The sequence below is a fragment of the Ovis canadensis genome, chromosome 1 (genome assembly GCF_042477335.2).
Source record: "Ovis canadensis isolate MfBH-ARS-UI-01 breed Bighorn chromosome 1, ARS-UI_OviCan_v2, whole genome shotgun sequence".
Classification (NCBI taxonomy): domain Eukaryota; kingdom Metazoa; phylum Chordata; class Mammalia; order Artiodactyla; family Bovidae; genus Ovis; species Ovis canadensis.
In genome coordinates, this window is record NC_091245.1 from 89292265 (window position 1) to 89320028 (window position 27764).

At 41.2% G+C, this 27764-nt stretch overlaps 1 protein-coding gene across 2 annotated transcripts; it reads left to right on the top strand.

Annotated features, from left to right (window-relative positions):
• The first annotated feature begins 4774 nt into the window (after positions 1–4774).
• On the top strand, positions 4775–27334 carry LOC138445637 (acidic mammalian chitinase). 2 transcript variants are annotated; one of them, XM_069599698.1, is made up of 11 exons: positions 4775–4911; positions 6316–6345; positions 6917–7118; positions 18023–18079; positions 18910–19075; positions 23626–23750; positions 24178–24301; positions 24782–24967; positions 25709–25828; positions 25916–26057; positions 26996–27334. In XM_069599698.1, exons 1-11 carry the CDS (start codon positions 4887–4889, stop codon positions 27235–27237), a joined length of 1419 nt encoding a protein of 472 aa, XP_069455799.1. In that variant the 5' UTR covers positions 4775–4886; the 3' UTR covers positions 27238–27334. The 2 variants fall into 2 exon arrangements, with proteins under 2 accessions (XP_069455799.1, XP_069455809.1); XM_069599708.1 differs by lacking the exons at positions 4775–4911; positions 6316–6345; positions 6917–7118; positions 18023–18079 and adding an exon at positions 18469–18650.
• The last annotated feature ends 430 nt before the right edge of the window (positions 27335–27764 follow it).

The window sequence follows — 27764 nt, forward strand, 5'->3', positions numbered from 1 at the left end:
AGAAAGAGAGGAAACAATAGAATGGGAAAGACTAGAGATCTCTTCAAGAAAATTAGGGATACCAAAGGAACATTTCATGCAAAGATGGGCACAATAAAGGACAGAAATGGTATGGACCTAAGAGAAGCAGAAGATATTTAGAAGAGATGGCAAGAATACACAGAAGAACTACACAAAAAACATCTTCATGACCCAGATAATCACGATGATGTGATCACTCACCTAGAGGCAGACATCCTGGAATGCAAAGTCAAGTGGGCCTTAAGAAGCATCACTATAAACAAAGCTAGTGGAGGTGATGGAATTCCAGTTGAGCTATTTCAAATCCTAAAAGATGATTCTGTGAAAGTGCTGCACTCAATATGCCAGCAAATTTGGAAAACTCAGCAGTGGCCATAGCACTGGCAAAGGTCAGTTTTCATTCCAATCTCAAAGAAAGACAATGCCAAAGAATGCTCAAACTACGGCACAATTGCACTCATCTCACACACTAGCAAAGTAATGCTCAAAATTCTCCAAATGAGGCTTCAACAGTATGTGAACCAAGAATTTCCATATGTTCAAGCTGGGTTTAGAAAAGGCAGGGGAACCAGAGATCAAACTGCTAACATTCGTTGGATCATTGTAAAAACAAGCAAGTTCCAGAAAAAACATCCATTTCTGCTTTATTGACTAGACCAAAACCTTTGATTGTGTGGATCACAACAAACTGTGGAAAATTCTTAAAGAGATGGGAATACCAGACCGCCTGACATGCCTCCTGAGAAATCTGTATGCAGGTCAAGAAGCAACAGTTAGAATCAGACATGGAACAACAGACTTGTTCCAAATCGGGAAAGGAGTATGTCAAGGATGTATATTGGCACCCTGCTTATTTAACTTATTTGCAGTGTGCATCATGTGAAATGCCTGGCTGGATGAAGCACAGGCTGGAATCATGATTGCCGGGAGAAATATTAACAACCTCAGATTTTCAGATGACACCATACATATTGCAGAAAGTGAAGAAGAACTAAAGAGCCTCTTGGTGAAGGTGAAAGTGAAAGAGGAGACTGAAAAAGTTGGCTTAAAACTCAACATTCAGAAAACTAATATCATGGCATCTGGTCCTATCACTTCATGGAAAGTAGAATGGGAAACAGTGGAAACAGTGACAGGCTTTATTTTGGGGGGCTCCAAAATCACTACAGATGGCGATTTGGACCATGAAATTAAAAGACACTTGCTCCTTGGAAGAAAAGCTATGACCAACCTAGACATCATATTAAAAAGCAGAGACATTACTTTGCCAACAAAGGTCCATCTAGTCAAGGCTATTGTTTTTCCAGTAGTCATGTATGGACATGAAAGTTGGACTTAATGAAAGCTGAGCATTGAAGAATTGATGCTTTAGAACTGTGGTGTTGGAGAAGACTCTTGAGAGTCCCTTGGACTGCAAGGAGATCCAACCAGTCCATCCTAAATAAAATGAGTCTTGAGTATTCTTTTAAATGACTGATACTGGAGCTGAAACTCCAATACTTGGCCACCTGACTCATTGGAAAAAGACCTTGATGCTGGGAATGATTGAAGGCATGAGGAGAAGGGAAAGACAGAGGATGAGATGGTTGGATGGGGTCACCAACTCGATGGACATCAGTTTGAGCAAGCTCCGGCAGTTGATGATGGACAGGGAATCCTGGTGTGCTGCAGTCCATGGGGTCACAAAAAGTCAGACACAACTGTGCGGCTAAACTGAACTGAACCTTATAGAATCTACTTTCCCAGTTCAACCTAGGACACCAACTAGACCACTTTATATAAGGAAACAATGCAGAGTAAATATTAAGAGATTTCCATTATGGCCACCCCTAGCCTTGGCACTGAATCCAGGACCTGGTGCTTAAGATTTGTTTGATCAATTTTCTCATCTACAAAATTAAGGTGACAGTAATAATCCTTTCATAGGCTAAATAAAATAATGATGTGGAGCCCTCTGGCGAACATTAATTGTTTTTTAGTCTTGCAGTATTCACTCTCCATTCTTTTAGAACTTCATTTTGTGGCCAATCCAGATGGAACTTTAAATCCAAGTGCCCTGTTCTTTCCTTAAGGAAAAGAGTGGCTCAAGCTCAAAGCTACACAATCAGACTATTTCTCCCAGGACTTGATTCTTGTGTGGACTGACGCATGAATAAAAAATAAAATTGGAGCTTATTGCTCCTAGGCCCACCTCCTACTTTGCTAACCTAAGAAATGTGATTTTTGTTGTTATCAGTGGCACATCCCATGTTCTTATCTTTGATTCTGTGAGCTTCCTCATATTCTTCTAATATAATGTTTTGTCCTTGTTAGAGTTGGGTTTTTGGTTGTTGTTTGTTTGTTTATTTTAGTCACTAAGTCTTGTTTGACTCTTTTGTGACTCCATGGACTGTAGCCCTCCAGTTTCTTTGTCCATGGGATTTCCCAGGCAAGAACACCGGAATGGGTTGCCATTTTCTTCTCTAAGGGATCTTCTTGACCCAGGGATCAAACCCACATCTCTTATGTCTCCTGCATTGGCAGGTGGATTCTTTACCACTGAGCCACCTGGGAAGCCCAAAGTTGGTTTTATTCACTTGCAAAAAATAAATTCTTAATAATATAAACATCAAGCATGATCTCTGGCATACAGAGGTGCTTGTAGTGTTTGTTGACATCATTTTTATAACTGAAATCCCTGGCAGCACTTCTACCAAACTTTCTTTGGTCCTATGAGTGGGAATCATATACTCAGGACCTAATTATCACTGGGTGAATGGATACAATATAGTTTTTAAATGTGATAAAAATAAAAATTAGTCTATATCTACAATGAGCCTGCTAAGCTGCCGGCATCCCATGATGGGCACTCATATGTCCACCAACTGCTTTCCAGGTACTGTCATAAGACAGCATCACGGAAGCAAGCACAGGCGATATGCACTAGAGGACATAAGTATTTCAGAGGAAGGAGAGATCATTGAGCTTCAATGACAGGATCCGGCCTGGGCTTTGAAGAACTGTAATAGCGCGGTAGGCAGTGAAGAGAAGAAGACATTACCTGCAAAGTATGGAGAGGCAGTGTGAGCAAAGGCATGCAAAACATGTTGGGGACAAAGACTAGGCCATTCTGGCTGAAGCAGAAGTTTTTTTATAGGATAATAATAGTGCATAATGTTTGGGAGGGTGGATTGGAATTAATTTTAAATCAAAAAAATTCTATACAAGGTGATGATGCAAATATTTCTATCAAAAAAACTCTTCAATATCATCACTATCATCTCTCCACAGTACAAAATATTTTTGAATATTTTCTAGATGTAATTTGGACCTGTGGATTAGGGAGTTCTCACTGAGAGTACATTTTGGGAACCATATGTTCTTAGATAAAATTACTGTATAATCAACTAAGGTTGTCTCACATTGGGTGGCTCAGAGGTAAAGAATCTGCCTGCCAGTACAAGAGACAGGGGTTCCAAACCTGGGTAGGGAAGATCCCCTGGAGAAGAAACCTACTTCCTTCTGGAAACTCACTCCAGGATTCTTGCCTGGGAAATCCCATGGACAAAAGAGCGTGGTGGGCTACAGTCCATGGGCTCAAAAAGTGTCAAACGTGACTGAGTGATTGAGCACACATGACTAAGATCATTTCAAAGAACAGGTGTGGGTAGAATGTTCATAAAGTAGCATCTAATAAGATGAAAGTTCCTTTGGGACTGATTGTACAAATTATACAAGACTAATTCTACAAAGGAAAAATATTTAAGAACAACTAATACCTTCCAAGGATTTTTAGTGTTTCAGTTCAGTTCAGTTCAGTTCAGTTGCTCAGTCATGTCTGACTCTTTGCGACCCCATGAATCACAGCACGCCAGGCCTCCCTGTCCATCACCAACTCCCGGAGTTCACTCAGATTCACATCCATTGAGTCCGTGATGCCATCCAGCCATCTCATCCTTGGTCGTCCCCTTCTCCTCCTGCCCCCAATCCCTCCTAGCATCAGAATCTTTTCCAATGAGTCAACTCTTCGCATGAGGTGGCCAAAGTACTGGAGTTTCAGCTTTAGCATCATTCCTTCCAAAGAAATCCCAGGGTTGATCTCCTTCAGAAAGGATTGGTTGGATCTCCTTGCAGTCCAAGGGACTCTCAAGAGTCTTCTCCAACACCACAGTTCAAAAGCATCAATTCTTTGGCATTCAGTCTTCTTCACAGTCCAACTCTCACATCCATACATGACCACAGGAAAAACCATAGCCTTGACTAGACGGACCTTAGCCGGCAAAGTAATGTCTCTGCTTCTGACTATGCTATCTAGGTTGGTCATGACTTTTCTTCCAAGGAGTAAGTGTCTTTTAATTTCATGGTTGCAGTCACCATCTGCAGTGATTTTGGAGGCCCCCAAAATAAAGTCTGACGCTGTTTCCACTCTTTCCCATCTATTTCCCATGAAGTGATGGTACCGGATGCCATGATCTTCATTTTCTGAATGTTGAGCTCACTTTCCAATAAATACATGCTTTGATGCCAGGCATGAAATGTCCACAGCATAAAAACCTAATCATAATGTTTAAAAGGATGCTTATCAGCCCTGAGAACTGCCAAAAAACCTATCAAGCTTGTACTTTTCATGGTGATGGTCTCTACCACCCCGTTAGGAAACATGATGTTTGTCCTTATTAAGCAAGAGGAGGTGGTGAGGGGGAAGTGCAGGTTAGAGGTTCATGAGTGGTTGTTTGTAGGGGAGGTGATCTGTTGACTTACTGATTAGCTATATACACATCTGGATTACATGCTCTCTGCTTGGAAGATATCCTTTGTGATGACCTGGTTGTCAGATGCTATAAAAGGCAAATCCAGGCTCTGCAAGACCAGTACTGACAGCAACCATGGCAAAACTTATTCTCCTCACAGGTGAGTCCGTAATTAGAGATGGAGCCTTATTCTTCCCTGATTTCTTTCCCTCTCTGGATCTGAAAGGCATGAAGTAGTCTTCACACACAGCTCTACATTTTTCTATTCTTCTTTCATCATTTCAAATTTCCAAGGGAATCCTGACATGCACAAATATATCTGTTTCTAATTCTCTTCTCAATTGACTATGGCAGCCATTTCTGTCTTCTTTGAGGCCATGAGTACAGTCCTGAAAGAAAGGCTAGTTTTCTTCCAGTGCTTGTCTTACTCTGCCATCTCTTGTTGGGTTGTTTTCTTTCCTCTATCCATCTTCCTATGCCAACTCATTTTAATTGGTATTATTTTTATTTACATGCTTGTGTTTTTGGTCTATCTTTTTCAGAGAAGGAAATTAGTAGGGACTGAGATACAGTTATGCAAGTTGTCTTTTTTTCTACTGTTTTCAGGATTATTCCTCCTTTATCCCTTACTGTTCTACTATGTTGCTGATATATTATAAAAATATCAGAAATTCAATCATTTAAATGGGTAGATTCAGTACATTGTTTAGAGCCAAGTAGTACCCACAGCTTATTAGTTGCTCTAGAGCTGAGATTTACAAACTTTTTACAGCTTCAGCTTTTCCAGATGATATCTCCAACTCAATTTATAAAACAATCAGATCAAAAGTGCTCTGGTAGAAGCCAGGGAGTGCCATCTGGAGTCTTGCCTCACAGTTTCTAGTTCTTGTCTTCTGCTGTAAGTGTTCTTAAAGTTGGTTTAAATAAATTCCAAGGCTCTCAGAGATACTGAGTTCACTGATTTAGAGGATGCTTTGTGTGTGAAGGCTGTATTCATCCGAGTTAAGGACAGTGAAGCATGGATGGGTGTGTAGTCACTAAGAGTAAATTTTGGATAGTTTCAGTAAGTAGATCTTCCATAGATAGTAGACTTCCAACTCCTCATTCCATAACATTTGTTACTGACATGGAAGTGGAAGAATAGGGAGCCATGCTCATTTTTGACTAAGAGAAAGGAAGCGAAGCTTTATTGTTTGTTGTTGTTTAGTTGCTAAGTTGTATCCTACCCTTTTGCAACTCCATGGACTGTAGCCCACCACACTGCTCGGTTCTTGGGATTTCCCAGGCAAGAATACTGGAGAGGGTTGCTATGCTTTCCTCTAGGGGATCTTTCCAACCCAGGGATCAAACCTGTGTCACCTGCACTGGCAGGCAAATTCTTTACTATTGAGCCACCAGGGAATCCCTTTGCCTTCCTTGAAAAGCCTACTATTTGGCATAACCCCTGAGTGCCACTTGGGTTGTAAACATCTATGACCCATAGCATAGTACCTAAGGCCTCAGAATTATATTTGGCAAGATATAGACAACTGGTTCAGAATTCATGTTGTTTCTTTCTTTCTAGGTCTGGCCTTTCTGCTGAATGTTCAGCTAGGTAAGTCATGGACTCTGTATTTTATCCTTGACATAATGTTTCCTCTACCATAATCCTCCAAACTCTGTAAATTATACAAAATGCAATTTTTGTCTGCTTAATGTATTAAATGCTATTTTTTAATATCCCAATATTACTTAAAATATATATATATATACCAAGAGATAAGCTGTACTAGGGAAAGAAAGCTACTGTCTTCTTCACAAACAGATGGGTTTGATGTATTGGCTGCTACTGCTATCCTCTTCAGCATGATAACCTGAGAGTTATACATTGGTATTCACTGGGCTTCATAGGAGGACTCCTGGGCATCTTTTCTTAAGTGGTCCTCCGGCTTAGCCGAGATCACAAAGTGAATCTGTCAAAGTTGAAAATAACCAGCCTCAAGTCAGTGACTGGTTCCCACATTAGAAGCTTTGAACTGATTTGTGAAGGCATTCCTACTAACCAACCCTGCACAGAGAAGAGGCATCTGAGGGAAATGGAGGCAAACAGAGGCAAAGCTAACACTTTTCGCGCATTGCAGTAGTACGTAACTCAGGCCATTGTTCTTACTTCTCACTATCCTCAGGTTCTGCCTACCAGCTAGTATGCTACTTCTCTAACTGGGCCCAGTACCGTCCAGGCCTGGGAAGCTTCAAGCCTGACAACATCGACCCCTGCCTCTGCACTCACCTGATCTATGCCTTCGCTGGGATGAGTAACAGTGAGATCACCACCATTGAATGGAATGATGTGGCTCTCTACAGTTCTTTCAACGACCTGAAAAAAAAGTAAGAGAAAGGGGAGATATCTGAGTTAGTATCTCCCAGGCCAATACTTCCCAGACATTAATTAATGTACAAACAAGTCATTCTTAAAATGCAGTTCAGGTTCAGTGAGTCTCAGGTGGAAACTAAGACACTGTATTTATAACAAGCTTCCCAGTAATGTCGATGCTTCTTGTCCAGGAATTGAACTTCAAGTATTGAGTCTATACATAACATAAAACAGTGCCTGCTTTAGCTAGTATTTAAAAATTAGTTCTGTTTCTTCCTTCCTTTCTCTATCAATATCTTTTTAAATTGTTCCTTTCAAGGCAGGTTTTATTTTTCTTTTTTAATTGGAGGATAATTGCTTTACAATATTGTGGTGGTTTTTGCCTGACATTCACATGAACCAGCCATGGGTGCACATCTGTTCCACATCCTTACCCTCCCTTCCATCTCTCTCCCCATCCCATCCTTCTGGGTCATTCTAGTGCATCATCCCTGAGCACCCTCTCTCATGCATTGAACCTGGACTGGCAATCTATTTCACATATGATCATATACATGTTTCAATACTATTCTTTCAAATCATCCCACCCTCACCCTCTTCCACAGAGTCCAAAAGTCTGTTCTTTACATCTGTGTCTCTTTTGCTGTCTCGCATATAGGGTCATCATTACCATCTTTCTAAATTCCATATATATGTATTAATATACTGTATTGGTGCTTTTCTTTCTGACTTGCTTCACTCTGTATAACAGGCTTCAGTTTCATCCACCTCATTAGAACTGATTCAAATGCATTTTTTAATAGCTGAGTAATATTCCATTGTGTATATGTATCACAGCTTTCTTATCCATTCATCTGCCGATGAACATCTAGGTTGCTTTCATGTCCTGGCTATTGTAAACAGTGCTGTGATGAACACTGGGGTACATGTCTCTTTCAGTTCTGTTTTCCTCAGTGTATATGCCTAGCAGTGGGATGGCTGAGTCATATGGGAGCTCTATTTCCAGTTTTTTAAGGAATCTCCACACTGCTTTCCATAGTGACTGTAGTAATTTGCATTTCCACATGTAAGAGGGTTCCTTTTTCTCTGCAGCCTCTCCAGCATTTATTGTTTGTAGATTTTTTTATAGCAGCCATTCTGACCGGCATAAGATGGTACCTCATTGTGGTTTTGATTTGCATTTCTCTGATAATGAGTAATGTCGAGCATCTTTTCATGTGTTTGTTAGCCATCTGTGTGTCTTCTTTGGAGAAATGTCTATTTAGTTCTTTGGCCCACTTTTTGATTGGGTCACTTATTTTTCTGGAATTGAGCTGCAGGTGTTGCTTGTATATTTTTGAGATTAATTGTCAGTTGCTTCATTTGCTATTATTTTTTCCCATGCTGAAGGCTGTCTTCTCACCTTGCTTATAGTTTCCTTCGTTGTGCAAAAGCTTGTAAGTTTAATTAGGTCCCATTTGTTGATTTTTGCTTTTATTTCCATTACTTTTGGAGGTGGGTCATAAAGGATCCTACTATGATTTATGTCAAAGAGTGTTTTGCCTACGTTTTCCTCTAGGAGTTTTATAGTTTCTGGTCTTACATTTAGATTCTTAATCCATTTTGAGTTTATTTTTGTGTATAGTGTTTAAAAGCACTCCAGTTTCATTCTTTTACAAGTGGCTGAGCAGTTTTCCCAGCACCACTTGTTAAAGAGACTGTCTTTTCTCCATTGAATATTCTGGTCTCCTTTGTCAAAGATAAAGTGTCCATAGGTGTGTGGATTTATCTCTGGGCTCTATTTTGTTCCACTGATCTATATTTCTGTCTTTGTGCCAGTACCATACTGTTTTGATGACTGGTTGCTTTGTAGTATACCCTGAAGTCAGGTAGGTTGATTTCTCCAGTTCCATTCTTCTTTGTCAAGATTGCTTTGGCTATTTGAGGTTTTTTGTGTTTCCATACATATTGTGAAATTATTTGTTCTAGTTCTCTGAAAAATACTGTTGGTAGCTTGATAGGGATTGCATTGAATCTATAGGTTGCTTTGGGTGGTATACTCATTTTCACTATATTGATTCTTCTGATCCATGAACACGGTATATTTCTCCATCTATTAGTGTCATCTTTGATTTCTTTCATGAGTGTTTTATAGTTTTCTATGTATCGGTCTTTTGTTTCTTTAGGTAGATTCATTCCTAAGTATTTTATTCTTTTCGTTGCAATGGTGAATGGAATTGTTTCTTTAATTTCTCTTTCTGTTTTCTCATTGTTAGTGTATAGGAATGCAAGGGACTTCTGAGTGTTAATTTTATATCCTGCAACTTTACTATATTCATTGATTAGCTCTAGTAATTTTATGGTGGAGTCTTCAGGGTTTTCTATGTAGAGGATCATGTCATCTGCAAACAGCGAGAGTTTTACATCTTCTTTTCCAATCTGGATTCCTTTTATTTCCTTTTTGTCTCTGATTGCTATGGCTAATACTTCCAAAACTATGTTGAATAGTAGTGGTGAGAGTGGGCATCCTTGTTTTGTTCCTGACTTTAGGGGAAATGCTTTCAATTTTTCACCATTTATGATAATGTTTGCTATAGGTTTATCATATATGGCTTTTATTATGTTGAGGTATGTCCCTTCTATGCCTGCTTTCTGGAGGGTTTTTATCATAAATGGATGTTGAATTTTGTCAAAGGTTTTTTCTATTTCCATTTTGGAACTTTCTCTAGTTCCGTTTTATAAAGTTATACTTTTCTAAGAATTTGTCCATTTCTTCGAAGTTGTCCATTTTATTAGCATCTATTGAGATAGTCATGGATTTTATCTTTCAATTTGTTAATATGGTGTATCACATTGATTGATTTGTGAATATTGAAGAATCCTTGCATCTCTGGGATAAAGTCCACTTGGTCATGATGGATGATCTTTTTATGATGTTGCTGGATTCTGTTTGCTAGAATTTTGTTGAGGACTTTTGCATCTACGTTCATCAGTGATATTGGTCTGTAGTTTTCTGTTTTGTGGCATCTTTGTCTGGTTTTGATATTAGGGTGATGGTGGCCTCATAGAATGAGTTTGGAAATTTACCTTCCTCTGCAATTTTCTGGAAAAGTTTGAGTAGGATAGGTGTTCAGTTCAGTTCAGTTCAGTCACTCAGTCATGTCCAACTCTTTGTGACCCCATGAATCACAGCACACCAGGCCTCCCTGTCCATCACCAACTCCCAGAGTTCACTCAGACTCATGTCCATCAAGTCAGTGATGCCATCCAGCCATCTCATCCTTGGTCGTCCCCTTTTCCTCCTGCCCCCAGTCCCTCCCAGCATCAGAGTCCTTTCCAATGAGTCAACTCTCTGCATGAGGTGGCCAGAGTACTGGAGTTTCAGCTTCAGCATCATTCCTTCCAAAGAAATCCCAGGGCTGGTCTCCTTCAGAATGGACTGGTTGGATCTCCTTGCAGTCCAAGGGACTCTCAAGAGTCTTCTCCAACACCACAATTCAAGAGCATCAACTCTTCGGCACTCAGCTTTCTTCACAGTCCAACTCTCACATCCATACATGACTGCTGGAAATTTAGCTCTTCTCTAAATTTTTGGTAGAATTCAGCTGTGAAGCCGTCTGGTCCTGGGGTTTTGTTTGCTGGAAGATTTCTGATTATAGTTTTGATTTCCATGCTTGTGATGGGCCTGTCAAGATTTTCTATTTCTTCCTAGTTCTGTTTTGGAAAGTTATACTTTTCTAGGAATTTGTCCATTTCTTCCAAGTTGTCCATTTTATTGGCATATAGTTGCTGATAGTAGTCTCTTATGATCCTTTGTATTTCTGTGTTGTCTGTTGTGATTTCTCCATTTTCATTTCTAATTTTGTTTTTGTTTGATTCTTCTCCCTTTGTTTCTTGTTGAGTCTGGCTAATGGTCTGTCTATTTTATTTATCTTCTCAAATAACCAGCTGTTAGCTTTGTTGATTTTGGCTATAGTCTCCTTTGCTTCTTTTGCATTTATTTCTGCCCTTATTTTTAGAATTTCTTTCCTTCTACTAACGCTGGGGCACTTCATTTCTTCTTTTTCTAGTTGCTTTAGGTGTAGAATTAGGTTATTTATTTGATTTCTCTCCTGTTTCTTGAGGTACATTTGTACTGCTATGAAACTTCCCCTTAGCATTGCTTTTACTGAATCCCATCGGTTTGGGGTTGTTGTGTCTTCATTTTCATTCTTTTCTATGCATATTTTTTTTAATTTCTTCTGTGATTTGTTGGTTATTCAGAAGTGTGTTGTTTAGCTTCCATGTGTTTGTATTTTTAACAGCATGTTTCCTGTTGACATCTAGTCTTACTGCATTGTAATCGGAAAAGATGCTTGAGATGATTTCATTTTTTTTAAATTTACCAACGCTGGATTTATGGCCCAGGATGTGATCTATCCTGGAGAAGGTTCCATGTGCACTTGAGAAAAAGGTGAAATTCATTGTTTTAGGGTGAAATGTCCTATAGATATCAATTAGGTCTAACTGGTCTATTGTATAATTTAAAGTTTGTGTTTCCTTGCTAATTTTCTGTTTAGTTGATTTATCCATTGGTGTGAGTGAGGTATTAAAGTCTCCCACTATTATTGTGTTGCTGTTAATTTCACCTTTCATACTTACTAGCATTTGCCTTACATACTGCAGTGCTCCTATGTTGGGTGCATATATATTTATAATTGTTATATCTTCTTCGTGGCTTGATCCTTTGATCATTATGTAGTGTCCTTCTTTGTCTCTTTCCACGGCCTTTATTTCAAAGTCTATTTTATCTGGTATGAGTATTGCTACTCCTGCTTTCTTTTGGTTTCTATTTTCATGAAATATCTTTTTCCAGCCCTTCACTTTCAGTCTATATGTATCCCTAGGTTTGAGGTGGGCCTCTTGTAGACAGCATATATAAGTAAAGTTTCTCAGTCGTGTCCGACTCTTTGTGACCCCATGGACTGTAGCCTACCGGGCTCCTCTGTCCATGGGATTCTCCAGGAAAGAGTACTGTAGTGGGTTGCCATTTCCTTCTCCAGGGGATCTTCCCAACCCAGGTATCAAACCTGGGTCTCCAGCATTGCAGACAGACACTTTACCATCTGAGCCACCAGGGAAGCCCCAGACAGAATATATAGTGGTCTTGCTTTTGTATCCATTCAGCCAGTCTTTGTCTTTTGGTTGGGGCATTCAACCCTTTTACATTTTAGGTAATTATTGATAAATATGACCCCGTTGCCATTTACTTTGTTGTTTGGGGTTCGAGTTTATACCCGCTTTCTGTGTTTCCTGTCTAGAGAAGATCCTTTAGCTTTTGTTGAAGGGCTGGTTTGGTGGTGCTGAATTCTCTGAACTTTTTCTTGTCTGTAAATCTTTTGATTTCTCCTTCATATTTGAATGAGATCCTTGCTGGGTACAGTAATCTGGGTTGTAGGTTTTTTTCTTTCATCACTTTAAGTATGTCCTGCCATTCCCTTCTGGCCTGAAGAGTTTCCATTGAAAGATCAGCTGTTATCCTTATGGGAATCCCCTTGTGTGTTATTTGTTGTTTTTCCCTTGCTGTTGTTAATATTTGTTCTTTGTGTTTGATCTTTGTTAATTTGATTAATATGTGTCTTGGGGTGTTGCAATTCGGGTTTATCCTCTTTGGGAATCTCTGAGTTTCTTGGACTTGGGTGGCTATTTCCTTCCCCATCTTAGGGAAGTTTTCAACTATTATCTCCTCAAGTATTTTCTCAAGGCCTTTCTTTTTGTCTTCTTATGGGACTCCTATGATTTGAATGTTGGGGCTTTTAACATTGTCCCACAAGTCTCTGAGGTTGTCCTCATTTCTTTTAATTCTTTTTTCTTCTCTGCTTCATTTATTTCCACCATTCTATCTCCCACCTCACTTATCCCATCTTCTGCCTCAGTTATTCTACTGTTGGGTTCCCTCCAGAGTGCTTTTGATTTCAGTTATTGCATTATTCATTAAGACTGACTCTTTTTTAATTTCATCTAGGTCCTTGTTAAACTATTCTTGCATCTTCTCAATTCTTGTCTCCAGACTGTTTATGTGTAACTCCATTTTGTTTTCCAGATTTTGGGTCATTTTTACTACCACTATTCTGAATTCTTTTTCAGGTAGACTCCCTGTCTCCTCTTCTGTTTGGTTTGGTGGGCTTTTATCATGTTCCTTTACCTGCTGAATATTTCTCTGCCTTTTCATCTTGTTTAGGTTGCTGTGTTTGGGGTAGCATTTCTGTATGCTGGGAGTTTGTGGTTCCTCTTTATTGTGGAGGGTCCTCCCTGTGGGTGGAGTTGAACGAGTGGCTTGTCAAGGTTTCCTGGTTAGGGAAGCTTGTGTCGGTGTTCTGGTGGGTGGAGTTGGATCTCTTCTCTCTGGAGTGCAATGAAGTGTCCAGTAGTTAGTTTTGAGTTGTCTATGGGTTTGGTGTGACTTTTGGCCACCTGTATTTTTGTGCTCAGGTTTATCTTCCTGCATTGTTGGAGAATTAGCTTTAAATGTCTTGCTCTGGAACTTGTTGGCTCTTGGTTGGTGCTTGGTTTCAGTATACGTATGGAGGTTTTTGGATGAGCTCTTATTGAATAATGTTCCCTGGAGTCAGGAGTTTTCTGGTGTTCTCACGTTTTGGATTTAAGTCTCCTGCCTCTAGCTTATTCTTACAGCAGTCTCAAGACTTCTCCATCCACACAGCACTGATGATAAAACATCTAGGTTTTTGGTGAAAAGATTCTCCACAGTGAGGGACACCCCACGAGGTTCACAGAGTTACATGGAGAAAAGAAGAGGGAGGAGGTGACCAGAAGGAGAAGAGGGGGAATCAAAAGAGGAGAGAGAAATCTAGCCAGTAATCAAATCCTTATTTGCTCTCCACAAACTGGAACACTCAGAGAGTTTCACAGAGTTCCATAGAGAAGAGAAGAGGGAGGAAGGAGATAGAGGTGACCAGAAGGAGAGGAGAGGGAGTCAAAAGGAGAAAGACCAATCTAGCCTGTGATCAGTTCCCTAAGTGTTCTCCACAGCCTGGATCACCCAAAGAGATTCACAGAGTTAAGTAGAGATTAGAAGAGGGAGGGAGGAGATAGAGGTGACCTGGGGGAGAAAAAGGAGAGTCAAAAGGGGAGAGAGCAATCAAGCCAGTAATCACACTCCTAAGTAAAAATGGGTACTGAAAACTGGAATCTTAAAGGTACAGAATTGATAACAAATACCCAAAAGCAAAGATTAAAAATCTAGAGTAGAGGTTAGATTCTCAGAAATACAATATTTAAAAAAATCACAAAAGTTATTTAAAAAATATGAAATTTGCTTTTAAAATAGAATTTTTTTTGCAAGGTAATAGTAAGTTTTAAAAATAAGAATTAAAGAAGTGATAAAGAACTTAAAATTTTTAAAAAAATTTTAATTAAAATATGATAATAGTAAAATATATCTAGGAATTTCTCTGGAGCTGTTGAGGGCAGTAGGGGTCAGTTCAGTTTCAGATAGTTCCTTGTTCCAGCTTATACTTCTTCTCAATGTCTATAGGTCCCTTCCAATGTAGCCAGTGCTAACTACAGGGTTTTAATCTGTTGCACCTGTCACTTCCAAAGTGGTTCCTTCTTTGTTTATTTTGGCTTCCTCTGCAAGACTCTTCAGTATCTAACTTCCGCCCTGACACAAGGTGGCGAAGGTGGTCATTTATTAGGCTCACTTTTTCATTGTGCTGCAGGAGGGAGGAGCACCACAAACAAATATCATTGGCATGTGTGGGGAGTGTTCACAGTGTCTGGGCCACACTGGGTTTTTCCCCGCCCACCGTGTGTGTGCTTTCCTGGTCTACACTGCTCAGCCTCCAAGTTGCTCTGCAAGGGAACTCTCAAAGGCAGGCCCTGGGTTCTATGCACTTCCCAGGTCTAAGCCACCCAGGTTCAGGTTCTCAGGTACTCCACAAAGATACAGACTTGGTTGGGCCTGCGTTTTGTGCCCTTCCCAGGTCCGAGCAGCTCAGGTGACCAGGTGCTTGGCGAGCTCAGTCTCCCCAGGTGGGGCCGGGTGTCTTATCACCTCCTCTGTCCCAGTCACTCGGTTTCCTGGGTGCGCAGCGGGAGCGCTGTCCCGGGTGTGTCATGTGTCTCCTCTGGGGAGCTGATCTCTGGCTGTGACCCTCTTGGTGGATGTCAGCCATCCAGGATCCCAGGAAGACTTGGTTTACAACTGGAAGCCTGCTCTCAGTTTGGTAGAGGATGCCATCTCTGGGGTGGAGATTGCCCCTTTCCAGCTCTGGCTGTCACCCACCTGCCTCCCTGCCTCCAGCGGGGGACGGACCAGTCCACTGCCAGCTGGCTCTCCTCTGGTATTCGTTCAGTCCTTTGTTCTGTGAGTGGGCCTGCAGAGCTTTAGGTTAGAGCCTTTCACCAGAAAGTTCTCTTTCCTCCTTTTTTTTCCCCCTCTTTCTGGTTATCCCACAGTTTGGGTTGCTATCTCACGTTAGCTCCCTCAGATTGCCCTCAGGGCATTCAAGCCTGGTCCTTAACCTAAGCAATGCAGCCTGCACCTCCCTGCTCAGCCCCTGCTTGCTGGTGGTGGATGCTAGCATCTGGGCTACTTCTCTGCTGGGAGTTGTAGTTAGGCACGTAACCTGTGGGTTTTGTTTATTTGTTTTTTCCTCCCAGTTATGTTGCCCTCTGAGATTCCAAAACTCCCCACAGACCTGCTGGTGAGAGGGTTTCCTGGTGTTTGGAAACTTCTCCTCTTTTAAGACTCCCTTTCCAGGACGGCTCTCCATCCCTAACTCTTTTGTCTCTCTTTTTATTTTTTATATTTGTCCTACCTCCTTTTGAAGACAATGGGCTGCCTTTCTGGGTGCCTGGTGTCCTCTGCCAGCGTCAGAAGTTGTTTTGTGGTATTTGCTCCGTGTTCAAATGATCTTTTGATGAATTTGTGGAGGAGAAATTGGTCTCCCCGTCCTATTCCTCTACCATCTTCTCAATATCTTTTTTATAACCTAGGAAACTGCAAACCATCTTAATTATTTGAATCAGAGAGCAGGAAGCAGAGGACACTGAAGATTAGACATAGCAGAGGTCAGGAAATCAGAAGAGTTTACTGTATTTTAATAGAGTTCTACTTTGGGGGAAAATGAAACAAAACAATCAAGAAAATCTTGGTATCTTTAAATTTCTAATTTGTTTGGTTAGTTACATCTAGGAGAAGTAAGGCTATGGGCTGTTGCAAACATCAGTAGTGGCAGTATCTAGAATGTAGCTACTAGAATTTGAGTTATGTGTGTGTGCATGCTAAGCCAATTCAGTCATGTCCCACTGTTTGCAACCATATGGACTATAGCCCACCAGGCTTCTCTGTCCATGGGATTCTCCAGGCAAGAATACTGGAGTGGGTTGCCATGCTCTCCTCCAGGGAATCTTTCCCACCCAGGGACTGAACCCACATTCCTTACATCTCCTGCATAGGCAGGCAGAATTTTTACCACTAGCACTGTCTAGGAAGCCCAAGCCCTTTCAGAGTGGTATTTCTTAAACTGTGATTTATTATTGATCTTGCATCAAAATCACATATGAGGCTGTTGATAAAAATCTCAGTCCCTTATGCAACTGAATCACAGTCTTTGAGAAAGGGGCTAAACACCTGAAATTTCAATGTTATCCTTCAACTCTGGCCCTTGTACTCTATTCTTATCTAAGCTGATGCTTGAGAACCACTAGTCCAGAAAACGTTCATGATTCTAAGCCAATTGATTCATATTCATTATCACACAGTCTGAGAAAGTAATTATGTCCAAGCAACATTTACCATTTCAGCTGATAGGATAGAATATAAGAATTGCCAGTACAATCCTATTTTTTAAAAACCTAGTCCTGTGGAACAAGAACTCATAAATGAAGGTCTTAAAGAGCTTAACCATGAAGTGAGGGAGAATTTTACAAGACACTTACTTGCTGCAGTTTAGCCCAGGAGTACTGGAAGCAACTTCAGATGAAAATGGGCTTCCAACTTTAGGCCCGAGAAACAGAGAAGGAAGAGGAACTTTGAGAGTTTGAAGCAGGGATAGCTGCAGAAAAGAACTTCCAGGACAAGATCCAGGAGGATCCTGCTCACCCATCAAGTGCTGCCCTCAATCCCACATGAAGGCTTTGCCCTAATAGTATTAGTCACTCAATCGTGTCTGACTCTTTGTGACCGCCCTGGACTGTAGCCTTCCAGGCTCTTCTGTCCATGGGATTCTCCTTGCAAAAATACTGGAGTATGTTGCCATTTCCTCCTCTAGTGGATCTTCCCAACTCAGAGATCAAACCCAGGTTCCCCACATTGCAGGCAGATTCTTTACCTTCTGAGCCACCAGGGAAGCTCTGTAGTTTCATAAGCATCAACCTATTTTTTTTCTCAGTTTTTTACTATAATATTTTAAACTATAGTATGCTTATATGTCTCTTTTATATGCTAAGTTGTTTCAGTCATGCCCAGCTCTTTGCGACCATCTGGACTGTAGCCTGCCAGGCTCCTCTCTCCATTGGATGCTCCAGGCAAGAATACAGGAGTGGGTTTCCATTCTCTTTTCCAGGAGATCTTCTCTACCCAGGGATCAGATCTGCTTCTCTTATGTCTCCTGCATTGGCAGAAAGATACTTTACCACTAGTGCCACCTGGGAAGCCCATGTTCCTTTTAACTCATGGATAAACTGTTCTTTTATTCTAAAGGGGAAAAAAGCAGTCCTCTAATTTAGATTTTGCTAAAGAACTCTGTGCATTCATAATGATAACACAAATAATTTTTATAAAGAAAGTGTTCTGTAGTGATGGGAAATTGTTCTACAGAATATCTTATCAAGACAACATTAACATTTATAATCAAGCCTGTTACAAAGCATTATTATTTTAAATTGAGGGATTCATGGATTTTGAAGTTTTTCTTTTCTCTACCTTGTTTTGCAGGAACAGCCAGCTGAAAATTCTCCTGGCTATTGGAGGCTGGAACTTTGGAACTGCCCCGTAAGTCCTCTATGAGAGAGTTAGATGTTCATTTAATTTGCTATGGATAACAGGTTAGCCCAGTGTGACCTATGTCCCTTCAGATTTCATAACCTGCTGCTGCTGCTAAGTCGCTTCAGTCATGTCCGACTCTGTGCAACCCTATGGACAGCAGCCCACCAGGCTCCTCTGTCCACAGGATTCTCTAGGCAAGAATATTGGAGTGGATTGCCATTTCCTTATCCAGATTTCATAACCTAAGATGGAGTATCAAGGATGTACATTAAACAAATATGCTACTTAAATAAATTACTATACCAGAATCTCAGTACTAAATAGAACACAATTTATTGTATATGTTTACATTTAGATGGATATTCCAGGACTCCATTCACAGTGATTCAGTGACTGAGACTTCAAAACAATCTCTTCTTAAAGTATTTCAGAAGTACAATGCCTGAGAAGAGCGTTATAGCACTTTTCTCCATTTACCTTCTGGAAGAAAGGAAGAGAAAGTCATGAAAATAAAGAGACTCTTTTAAGGGCATACGAACTTCACAGACTATTTAGAGAGACAACACAGTGAGCCAAGGTAAACAGGTGTTCAAAGCAACAGGTCCAATTTGGGAGAAAAATCAGAGTTGGGTGGATAACAAAGTAAAGAGAACGTTGAGGTACCATGGCTGGCAGAGTAATTATATAAAGAAGTACAGGAGAAAACCAGCAATATACTTTTATCTGGGCTTTGGGGCCTAGTGAAAAGCTTTGGGGCAAAAATATAGGAGTTTGACTTTACAACAAGACATTGTGGCCACCAAGGCCTCACTCTGCCTTCTTTGAATCTCCCTCAGTTTCACTGCTATGGTTGCCACTCCAGAGAACCGCAAAACTTTCATTTCTTCAGTCATCAAATTCCTGCACCAGTATGGATTTGATGGGCTGGATTTTGATTGGGAGTACCCTGGCTCTCGTGGAAGCCCATCTCAGGACAAGCATCTCTTCACTGTCTTGGTGCAGGTGAGGAGGAAGGTGGCACCGTTGAGCCCAAGAAAATTCAAAGAGAAATCTTTGTAAGGAGAATCTGGTGGTTCCAGAATGAAGTAAACTGAAGTTTCAACTTATTGGATCTTTGCATCACAAAGATTCTTGGATATCATGCTTATATTCAACAGCATTTGATAACAACATTACATGTATTATGTGCCAGGCACAATTTTATAAGCTGTTTTTAAAGTCATAACCCATTTCATCTTCATATGTACCCTATGATAAAGATACTATAAGTATCATAACCTTGAGAAAGCTAAAATATAAAGCTAAATGAAAGCTAAAATATAAAGAGTTTAGGTAACCTAACATCAAACAACTAATAGATATCATAACTACCCATGTAGTCTGGGTACTACATGGATACTAATGAGTACTAATTTTTTGAAGGATTCTTAAGGAATCTAGACATAAGGCAAAACTCATATTTTAGAAGGATTACTCTGACTTTAACCATGGAGGATGAATTAGAAGGAGGTACAGAGGCAGAGAGAGAGAGTTAGGAGGCCATTGCAATAACTCAAGCCAGAAATGCTGAGGATCTGAACAAAAATCCTAACAGTGAGGACAGAAAGAAGAAGTATATAAGAGATAGTAGGAGGGTAGAATCAATAGGATTTGGAGACCAATTGAAAGTGGGAAAAGAGAGAACTTCCAGTTTTCTGTCCTTAAGAATTGATTTGACTGTGGTCCTCTTAACTAAGATAGTAAATACAGGAAGAAGGTAGATCTGAAACAAGAAGAAAAACTCATTAATTTGTCTTTGAAAACGATGAGTGAGAGGAATTTGTAGGGCGTCATAAGAATGTCCAATAGACACTGGATGAATAGATATTGGATGAATATCTGGTGTTCAGGTCAAGAACTTGATTTGATATATCGTATTGACATCATCAACAAAGTTAAATAGTTAAGAGATCACCGAGGAAAAATGAATGGAGTAAGAAAAGCAAGGATGGCTTTTAGATTTCAGTTCAGTTCAGTTGCTCAGTTGTGTCTGACTCTTTGTGACCCCATGAACCACAGCACACCAGGCCTCCCTGTCCATCACCAACCGCCGGAGTCTACCCAAACCCATGTCCATTGAGTCGATGATGCCATCCAACCATCTCATCCTCTCTCGTCCCCTTCTCCTCCTGCCCCCAATCCCTCCCAGCATCAGAGTCTTTTCCAATGAGTCTGTTCTTCACATCAGGCAGCAAAGTATTGGAGTTTCAGCTTCAGCATCAGTCCTTCCAATGAACACTCAGGACTTATCTCCTTTAGGATGGACTGGTTGGATCTCCTTGCAGTCCAAGGGACTCTCAAGAGTCTTCTCCAACACCACAGTTCAAAAGCATCAATTCTTTGGTGCTCAGCTTTCTTTATAGTTTATCTCTCACATCCATACATAATGACTGGAAAAACCATAGCCTTGACTAGATGGACCTTTGTTGACAAAGAAATGTCTCTGCTTTTTAATATGCTGTCTAGGTTGGTCATAACTCTCCTTCCAAGGAGTAAGCATCTTTTAATTTCATGGCTGCAGTCACCATCTGCAGTGATTTTGGAGCCCAAAAAAATAAAGTCTGACACTGTTTCCCCATCTATTTGCCATGAAGTAATGGGACCAGATGCCATGATCTTAGTTTTCTGAATGTTGAGCTTTAAGCCAACTTTTTCACTCTCCTCTTTCACTTTCATCAAGAGGCTTTTTAGTTCTTCTTCACTTTCTGCCATAAGGGTGGTGTCACCTGCATATCTGAGGTTGTTGATATTTCTCCCGGCAATCTTGATTCCAGCTTGTGCTTCCTCCAGCCCAGCGTTTCTCATGATGTACTCTGCATATAAGTTAAATAAGTAGGGTGACAATATACAACCTTGACATACTCCTTTTCCTATTTGGAACCAGTCTGTTGTTCCATGTCCTGTTCTGACTGTTGCTCCCTGACCTGCATACAGGTTTCTCAAGAGGCAGGTCAAGTGTTCTGGTATTCCCATCTCCTTAAGAATTTTCCACGGTTTATTGTGATCCACACAGTCAAAGGCTTTGGCATAGTCAATAAAGCAGAAATAGATGTTTCTCTTAAACTCTCTTGCTTTTTTGATGATCCAGCAGATGTTGGCAATTTGATCTCTGGTTCCTCTGCTTTTTCTGAAACCAGCTTGAACATCTGGAATTTCACGGTTCACATATTACTGGAGCCTGGCTTGGAGAATTTTGAGCATTACTTTACTAGCGTGTGAGATGAGTGCAATTGTGTGGTAGTTTGAGCATTCTTTGGCATTGCCTTTCTTTGGGATTGGAATGAAAACTGACCTTTTCCAGTCCTGTGGCCACTGCTGAGTTTTCCAAACTTGCTGACATATTGCGTGTAGCACTTTTATAGCATCATCTTTCAGGATTTGAAATAGCTCCACTGGAATTCCATCACCTCCACTAACTTTGTTTGTACTGGTGTTTCCTAAGGCCCACTTGACTTCACATTCCAGGATGTCTGGCTCTAAGTGAGTGTGAGTGATCACACCATCGTGATTATCTGGGTCATGAAGATCTTTTCTTGTACAGTTCTTCTGTGTATTCTTTCCACCTCTTCTTAATATCTTCTGCTTTTCTTAGGTCCCTACCATTTCTGTCTTTTATTGAGCCCATCTTTGCATGAAATGTTCCCTTGGTATCTCTAATTTTCTTGAAGAGATCTCTAGTCTTTCCTATTCTATTGTTTTCCTCTATTTCTGTGCATTGATCACTGAGGAAAGCTTTCATAGATTTACCCTTCCCCAAGATAGAGATTTTTCCTATACCATCTGTTATACCATATTTTCTGCCAGTATCCAAAATTTCAATATTAAGTAATTCATTGGTTGAAATTCAATCCACTTACTTGTTGAGCAGCTCTAGTGATCAAAAAGAACATCTATATTCTTAGTCAAGACATACTTCCAGTCACAATTAATAACTTCCAATCATTGGTTCTAGTCTATTCACTGAACTAACAAAGAATAAAGCTTCTCCCTTTGGCAATATATTGGTTGGTCCAATATTTGAAGACAGCTATAATATCTTGTTAATAATTTTTCTTCTTCTAGTTAAATAACCTAGTTCATTTAACAAGTATACATATGACAATTTTTAGACACATTCTTCACTGGAGCACACTCTGGTACACCCTAATCATGCAGTTATGAAAACTGAATTCAGTACTCAGGATGAGATTAGAGTCACACAAAACAAAGGTGGATTAACCTCTAGCATTGAATGGGAACCTATCACCTGGCTGTTAACAGCTTCCTCATTGACCAATTGAACATTTCACTTGTTGGGATGTCAGTCCAATAAAGTAGCTCATTTACTGGACAAAGGGAAGCAAATTTATGTACTGCTAAAACCTGGATATAAATTATTACAGCAACTATAACTTCATAGTGCAGTGATATGAGTAGAGCTCTGAATCATCATCTGGGACCTGGGTTTTAGTCATGACCTGGCTACCAACTTGCTGTGAGACTTTTGTGAAATTATCTAACTTATACACATATTAGTTATACAATTAATACCATCAATCCTGTCTACTTTATAGGAGTATTGAGAAACAAAACGCTGGACTGGAAGAAACACAAGCTGGAATCAAGATTGCCAAGAGAAATATCAATAACCTCAGATATGCAGATGACACCACCCTTATGGCAGAAAGTGAAGAAAAAGTTGGCCTAAAGCTCAACATTCAGTAAACTAAGATCATGGCATCTGGTTCCATCACTTCATAGGAAATAGATGGGGAAACAGTAGAAACAGTGTCAGACTTTATTTTGGGGGGCTCCAAAATCACTGCAGATGATGATTGCAGCCATGAAATTAAGAGACGCTTACTCCTTGGAAGGAAAGTTATGACCAATCTAGACAGCATATTAAAAAGCAGAGACTTGACTTTGCCAACAAAGGTCCATCTAGTCAAGGCTATGGTTTTTCCAGTAGTCATGTATGGATGTGAGAGTTGGACTGTGAAGAAAGCTGAGTGCTGAAGAATTGATGCTTTTGAACTGTGGTGTTGGAGAAGACTCTTGAGAGTCCCTTGGACTGCAAGGAGATCCAACCAGTCCATTCTGAAGGAGATCAGCCCTGGGTGTTCTTTGGAAGGAATGATGCTGAAGCTGAAACTCCAGTACTTTGGCCACCTCATGTGAAGAGCTGACTCACTGGAAAACACTCTGATGCTGGGAGGGATTGGGGGCAGGAGGAGAAGGGGACGAGAGAGGATGAGATGGCTGGATGGCATCACTGACTTGATGGACGTGAGTCTGAGTGAACTCCCGGAGTTGGTGATGGACAGGGAGGCCTGGCCTGCTGTGATTCATGGGGTCGCAAAGGGTCGGACACGACTGAGCAACTGAGCTGAACTGACTGACTGAGAAACAAAAGTAAGATAAAATATGTGAAAGCATTTTGAAGAAGTAAAGCATTATATAAATATAAATTTATTAATAGTTAAGGAGTTGAAATCAGTTTCATAGATGCTTTACTATACTTGATTATTCTATAGGAAACACGTGAAGCTTTTGAACAGGAAGCCAAGCAAACCAAAAAGCCCAGGCTGCTGGTCACCGCTGCAGTAGCTGCTGGCATCTCCAATATCCAGGCTGGCTATGAGATTCCCCAGCTATCCCAGTGAGTGACTCACCTTATCCTCAAACCTCCTGTAGGCATCACTCTTGCAAGGTAGATTTGTGCTTTGTCTTGCTACCCAGGGACTTTGTTCAGGGTGTTTTGGAAGTGGTATCTTTTGCTCGTTTAAGTGTGGGACATAACTACTGTTGTTATTTAGTCACTAAGTCATGTCCAACTCTCTTGGGACCCTATGGACTGTAGCCCACCAGGCTCCTAGGTCCATGGGAATTCCCAGGCACGAATACTGGAGTGAGTTTCCTTTTCCATCTCTAGGGGATCTTTCCTACCCACGTTCAGAACCTGTGTCTCCTACATTGGCAGGTGGATTCTTAATCACTGATTCTTTACTGTTGAGCTACCAGGAATGCCCATGTAAGTGTGGGAAATAGCCATGGGAAATGCTTTACAACCCTTTATTCTACCTCAGGTACCTGGACTTCATCCATGTCATGACCTATGACTTCCATGGCTCCTGGGAAGGCTACACTGGAGAGAACAGCCCTCTCTACAAATACCCAACTGACACTGGCAGCAATGCTTGCCTCAATGTGGTGAGTCTCCACACAGATGCAGACCAGAGATGTTGTAAGTTACATGCAGATTCAGGAACGAAACAAACATAAATTCTGCAAAAGTCTCATTTGGATAACTCTCCTAAGTGACCAATTTTATCTCATTTACTGTAGGCTCAGAAGGTAAAGCGTCTGCCTACGATGTGGGAGACCCGGGTTCGATTCCTGGGTTGGGAAGATCCCCTGGAGAAGGAAATGGCAATCCAGTCCAGCACTCTTGCCTTGAAAATCCCATGGACAGAGGAGCCTGATAGGCTACAGTCCATGGGGTCGCAAACAGTCGGACACGACTGAGCAACTTCACTTTCACTGTAACCTCACCAAAATATTTTTGAAAAAGTACAAACTAATCTATGTCATGAGCATCATTAAATTTTACCTGTTAGGTCAGTGGACTAGCATAACTAAGCGTGGGGTCTTCAGCTGTGTAGGCCTCTAACTCACCTGCTACCTTTTTAGGAATACGCCATGCACTACTGGAAGAGCAATGGGGCCCCGGTGGAGAAGCTCATCGTTGGATTCCCTACCTATGGACACAATTTCATCCTAAGAGACGCTTCCAGCAATGGCATTGGTGCTCCAACTTCTGGCGCTGGTCCTGCCGGGCCCTATACCAGGGAGGCTGGGTTCTGGGCCTACTACGAGGTAGGTAGGCTGGGCTGTACAACTGGAATTCTAGGAATGCCGTGTCTTGTGCTGCACAATAGCCTTAGGGCTAGAACCTGCAAGAAGCTTGAATGTTCATTCTGTCCACTATTTACCTATTTTAACACAAATATTACTCCAAATGCTTCAGATGTATAAGTAACCTATTCATTTACCTAATCCAGTATGAAGATTAATAGTGTGCAGTATCCCTTCAAACTACAATTGTTGTTCTTTGTTGTTTAGTCACTAAGTCATGTCTGACTCTTTTGCAACTCCATGGACTGTAGCCTGCAAGGCTCCTCTATCCATGGGATTCTCCAGGCAAGAAAACTGGAGTGGGTTGCCATTTCCTTCTCCAGGGGATCTTCTCAACTCAGGGGTTGAACCCATATCTCCTGCATTGCAGGTGAATTCTTTATTGCTGAGCCACCAGGAAAGTCCATTCAAACAACAGACTGCATACTTAGGGTCATTTATATTAACACACAAGGGAATTAAGTAACTATCTCCCATACTGATGTGGGTTCCCAAAATCAAGCACTAAGAATAAGGCTAACATCTGAGTATTTCAAAAACAACTTGTTGCTATTTACTGCAGATAAAAGGTCATAATTAGAAACCTGTGGAAAACCCTAATTGGAGACATGACAGGAAAAAAAAAAATCAAAGAGGAAGGTGTATGTTTTATTTTTCATGGGAGTCATATTTAAAGGATTTGAATCTCTTGACTTTTTAAAGATCTGCACCTTCCTGAGAGAAGGAGCCACTGCGGGATGGGATGACTCTCAGAACGTGCCCTATGCCTACAAGGGCACTGAGTGGGTTGGTTATGACAATGTTAACAGCTTCAGAATCAAGGTAAGGTCAGCCCCTCCAATGTGCTTTCAGCTCAGCCCAGAGTCTCAAGAAATAAAATGACTCCTGGTGTCCTCGATCCTTAAATAGGCTCAGTGGCTTAAGGAGAACAACTTTGGAGGTGCCATGGTCTGGGCCATTGACCTGGATGATTTCACAGGCACTTTCTGCAACCAGGGCAAATTCCCCTTGATAAACACCTTGAAGGATGCTCTTGGCCTGAAGAGTGCAGGTAAGTGACAGTAGGGGAATGTCCAGGGTGTATAGATGCTCCTTTTCCAACTCAAGACAGCCTAACATCTTCCCACACCCTTTGCCCCCAGGCATCTCCTCATTGCAAAGCCTGGCTGAGAGAGGCACTTACATTCTTTCCTCATTAGCAATTGTATGCTCTAATGAGAAACCAGGTCTGCTGGGAGGGTTTTCCAGGTCTGCTAAGATTTAAAGGTGTGGAAAAACCTCAAGAAATGAGGCTGACCTTCAATATTAGCATTTACTTTTCTATGAACCCCTTATTAAAAGTCTCCTCCAGCCTGCCTGAGACTGAATAACAAACCCTAAGCAGTACCTGGTTGGGTTTAGGGTTTAGTCATTAAGTTGTGTCCAACTCTTGGGGCCCCATGGACTGAGTGTAGCCTGCCAGGCTCCTCTGTCCATGGAATTCTCCAGGCAAGAATATTGGAGTGGGTTGTCATTTCCTTCTCCAGAGGATCATCCTGATCTAGGAATAGAACCCAGGTCTCCTGCATTGCAGGCAGGTTCTTTAATGACTGAGCTAAGAGGGAAGCTCATATTGACGTATTTCTAAATCTATAATTCAGGGGAAGTACCCATTCTCTAAATTTTGTCCAGATTTTCTGTTAGAGATTATCTGCTCGCCACTTAAACCCAAATCCTAGAAAAGCATTTTGCATATACTGGATGCTCAGTAAATTTTTTTAGAAATAATTTTAGCAGTATAAGAGAGAACTTCTAAAATTTAAAACCAGGCTGGCTTAAAATTAGAGCTGCTCTTAATTCCTAAGTATGGAGTTACCTTGTGAGCTTCTCAGGTGACAGGACCCAGAGAGAACAGCAACCCATCTCCAGACCCCACCTCAGGCCTGCTAGTTCTTCACCTCTAGGTGAATCTGGGAGCCTCTGCCAGGTCTGCTCTTTGTGCTGTTTCAGCCTGTAATGCCTCCACTCAGCCCAGTGAGCCCAACAGCAGTCCTGGAAATGGAAGTGGGAGTGGAAATGAGAGCAGCAGCTCTGAGAGTAGAGGGTACTGTGCTGGCAAAGCCGATGGCCTCTACCCAGTGGCGGATAACAGAAATGCCTTCTGGAACTGCGCAAATGGAATCACATATGAGCAGAATTGCCCAACCGGGCTTGTCTTTGACACTAGCTGTCACTGCTGCAACTGGGCATAAAACTGACCTGTGTTTCCATTTCCTAGGGTACAAGTCTCCTTTGCCTAGCACACCTTGTTCCTACCTAAAGTTCTGCAATAAAATGCATCAATTAAAACATGAGTGTCCTTGGCTTTAAGTGATTTGGCTGGAGACTTTCTAGATGTGAAAATATAGGCTGTGCATGGGCTTGGAGTGGCAGAAGAGTGTGTGTGAGGAAGTCATGGCACCAACAACCTCACAAGTCTTTTATTTGCTTAGGTTGATCTTTATGAAGGTTGAAAGCTGTCAGAAGGAAATTTATGCATGTTTGGTGTTGGCAGGGGGTGAAGTCATGAAGAAGATAGGTCTCTAGTTTGGCGAGTGTCCTTGGTAGGGAGCCAAAGTGATTCTGGGAGTCTTAGGGGCACAGGCCTCTTGACTTGCTCAAGGAGCAGAAGGCCAGAGCATTCTCTCTATGGCTGCTGAAGTCCTGGAGCTGGTCCAACCCTCTGAATTGTCAGCATTGGGAAGGTCTGTGCAGTGGACTCCTCTGGGGATGTCTGCTT